Here is a 4174-nt window from a genome sequence, read left to right on the forward strand (position 1 = left end):
TCGTCATGGCTAACAATAAAAATGTTTTCATGACGAATATGAGTTGATAAATAGAATTTTTATCACCGTTGAATAATATGGATAAAACAATCCAATTACTCGAAGCGTATGAGAGAAGTTATCGTAAAAAAATGAAAGGAGGGAATAGAGATTCGTCTTAACTTTTGACGTATTAACGATTGATTTCCGGAATTTAAGGAATAGAAAATCTTCATAATCTAAATAAGATTTGATTCTTCGGGAATTAAGGAGATTAAGATCTTCTTTAATTAAATGCGGTCATTTGCCTCGATTGCTCTATCTGTTATTTCGCTATAAATTAACCACTTTCGTTTCATTATTTTCACCACTCCTACATCTTATTCCTCATTTCAAACTTCCAAAAGATTGTGAAATGCTTCATCCAGTTCTGATTCTGTATATACTTCTAACTTTCATATATGTCATTCTTCTTTTTCATCCCCAATTCATCTAGAATAGGTGATGGCTAATTGGTTGATCCATTCCGGTTACACTGCTTTCGGAGCTCTGGTCGAATTCCATATCGGAATAGCTGTCGGAATCTGAGGAATTCGAACTAGATGCGGGATCCATCTTGTATAATCAGGGAATTGATTTTTGATATGAAATAGATTATAGGACTTAGATTGGTATTCTTCAACACATACATATAATATACTAAAATCCCATAAATTACGGAGATATTTTCGGAAGATGTCAGGAAAAAAAAATTTACAGTAGCAGATATGCTAAGATATAAATTAGTCTGTACACTATCTATGCAATAAATGCAGGAAAATGTGTCTAGACTTAAGAATGATAGGCAAGTAATTTCTGACAAGAAATGATAAGCAAAACTCGATAAAAACAGATACGGTCATAGTCCAGACTCAATAATGCATCCTAACAATTACCAGTTAAACACACTAATGCAAATTCTGGTTCCCTATGACCTCAAGCTCTGATACCAACTGTGATGATCCGTCTAAATCCCTTTGAACGAACACATCATTCATCGATTTCACAGTGAGGTACTGACATCTACATGATACGTTTTGTAAACATTGCATTCTTTTGAAAAAGGCACCCATAATTGAATATCAAATTCCAAGGTTTTTCTAGTTTGATGATTTCTACATATAGACAATCACCGTAAATAATAGTTTACAATACTACATCCGTTGATAATGCAGTCAAAATAAGATACATGGTGATGATTTTGTGAATGCAGCGTTTTCTCGAATAAAGCATGTATGACTCCATGCACATAGCTTGTATAACAGATAAGCAAACAGCGGAAGACTTCTAGGAACCTGAGAATAAACATGCTTTCAAGTGTCAACACAAAGGTTGGTGAGTTCATAGTTTTAATGTTGCGCACAATCCGTATATAAAGGTGGATCACAAGATTTCAATTGTTCCATCCAGAAACGTTTATTAAAATATTCTACAAGATTGAGCACCCTGGTAACTAAGCTTTAACGTCTATAATAACTACCCATGTTTTAACATACATGCAACCAACATGTATAATACACGCAATCCAACGTGTACTAAACTCAAATAGTATACATCTGTTTTATAGTTTAGGCTAGGGTTTTTATACCTAGAACAGACGGGAATGTCAAGCCCTATGGATCCATATATAACTACTCGCACCCACCAGTTCTTATAACTGGCAGTTACTAGTTACCAAAGCTAATGGATTTTCGGTTCAAACTCAGTGTAGAATTTAGTATGTACTTGTATCCATTGCGTTTAAAATAAAGTGCATGTATTCTCAGCCCAAAAATATATATTGCAAAGGCAATTAAAAAAAAGGATCTTATAAACTCACCTTAGCAGCACATAAGGTCATTCACCGAAATGTGACCGAAACTCGGAATGCAAAGTAACCATAGATCTCAACGTATCAATATTGTGATTCAATATTGCAGAAAAGTACGTAGACGCAACGGAGATGATAAACGCTAGGTTGACCTCCCAAGCTATACTCTCGAACCATACCCATAACCTCCATAGCTATAACCTATAATTTACTTAGCTCTATCCCTCTCGAAAAACTCGTTTTTGAAAACATGCGAGCAGAACCTCGTCGTAGTATTTTATGTATAATAATACTAATAATAATACTACTACTAATCATAATCATAATAATAATATAAATCTTAATAATAATAATAATATTAATATTAATAAATATATAAATACAGAGGGAGTGCGAGATTGATAGATGATGAAAATGAAAAATGAATCCAGACATCGAGCGAATTTAAGGACCTCCCCTCACCTAACCCCCCATGCGATCGCATGGGATTTTGCCTATATGGTCATGTGATCGCATGGCCTGAAAATACAATTCACATGTCTGCCGACACTCATTTCTCATTTGAGTAATATAAATAATATTATTTAATATATAATATATTTAATCTTTAGAATTAATTAAATATTATATTATATTCTCGTGCATAGTTGATTTGTAATTTTAGTACCGATGAATTGTACGTTGACGCTCGACTTACGTACCGGTTCCGGTTTTTCAAACGTCCTTTCGTACGCTTAGAAAACTTGTACTTTACGTTTCGCGACACGTACCTTTATCAATAATTAGACTTATTACACCAATAATTATACTAATTGAAATGTAACTTATTCATTTGAGTGTTTTGGTCATTTGCTTCTTTAAATCAACTACTCGATATTTGTTAAAATATATTAAATAATATTATTTAAAATCTTTATTATTATAAGAAAGATAAATATAATCAATTAGTTATATAACTAAATAAATATTATATTTTGTCATTTATAAAATATACATATTATCGTTTAGAAATTTATATAACAAATATATATGTACTCGAAATATTTATCTAACGATATAATTTATAGTTTTTCAAAACTAATTATATTTAAAGTTTATAAAAATATAAATTCTAAATCTTTTAAATAATAGAAGGTATAATATCAAGTAACGTTTACATTTTAAAACTTATATTGATGTAATTCATGTATGTACTAGCGTTATTAACTTCTCAAACATTCTAATTAACTTATCAATAGTCACGAGGGAATTATCGTAACATGTACAGGAATCTCCACTAATTTTTGTCTAACACTCGTTAATTGACACTTTTGTTCTTACTTGTAAATCACTTTATCAATTATTCCGACTACCGTTAAAAAGGAAAGGTTTCCTAAATCAAAGTGGACCTCTCAACAGAGACACGTAATTCATATCATAATGAATCTGATAATTCAATCATTTGATATTATCTCTTAATTCCGTCGATAAATATATCAAAACAAATACATTCATGTAAATTATTATATATTTAATAATTTGTTAATGTTTTCAATTAATATATATTATATATACATATTTATGTACCCATAAATGTTCGTGAATCGTCGAGCACAGTCGAAGAGTAAATGAATACATGAATATAGTTCAAAGTTTTTTAACAATATATTAAAATCCCTAAAAGAATCAAACACAAACACCCATATAGATACACATCTTCTATACGTATATGCCACGAACACACACCAATCAGTTAGAAATCATCAATTCAAATCCTATTCATCTTCAACACAATTTCAATCCATCTTCACCATCTTCCAATTTCTTCAATTTCCCCCAAATTTTAAACTTAGGGTTTCATTTACCCTAATATCCCCCTTTTTCAATCAACGAACCATGAAGGTTCATCCAACATCTAATAAACGAAACATCACCGTACGTTACGATTTTCATTCCGAATCCACTACCGCCGGAGTAACTATCCGGCAAAAAAAGCTCCGCCGACTTCCACACATCTTCGCTAAAGTTCTCGAACTACCGTTTTACTCCGACGCCGATGTTTCCATTCAAGAAACATCCGAATCGTTCAAATTCGTTGTTGATACAGATGATGATATAGGTACAGATATCGCCGCTCACACTATTGAGATTTATCCCGGTGTTACGAAGATTGTTGTAGGTGGAGATCGAGTGGTTAATGATCGTGTTAATCCGGTTAATGAATTGGAGATTGATGTGTGGAGGTTTAGGCTTCCGGCGTCCACGCAACCGGAGCTTGCGACGGCGTCGTTTAGTGACGGAGAGCTTGTGGTTGTTGTACCAAAGGATGTTGGAAGCCATGGCAATCTGTTCTTGTTTAGTAATTGA

The 4174-nt window shown here is 32.6% G+C and overlaps 1 protein-coding gene across 1 annotated transcript; it reads left to right on the forward strand.

The window, feature by feature from the left end:
* Positions 1-3703: 3703 nt before the first annotated feature.
* Positions 3704-4174, forward strand: LOC139902604 (uncharacterized). Its single transcript, XM_071885211.1, has one exon. It carries the CDS (start codon positions 3704-3706, stop codon positions 4172-4174), a length of 471 nt encoding a protein of 156 aa, XP_071741312.1.

The sequence above is a fragment of the Rutidosis leptorrhynchoides genome, chromosome 3, assembly GCF_046630445.1.
Source record: "Rutidosis leptorrhynchoides isolate AG116_Rl617_1_P2 chromosome 3, CSIRO_AGI_Rlap_v1, whole genome shotgun sequence".
In the NCBI taxonomy this organism is placed as follows: Eukaryota; Viridiplantae; Streptophyta; class Magnoliopsida; order Asterales; family Asteraceae; genus Rutidosis; species Rutidosis leptorrhynchoides.

What these genes read in the sequence shown, in the direction of transcription:
- LOC139902604 (XM_071885211.1), top strand. Translation starts at nt 3,704, where the DNA reads ATGAAGGTTCATCCAACATCTAATAAACGAAACATCACCGTACGTTAC.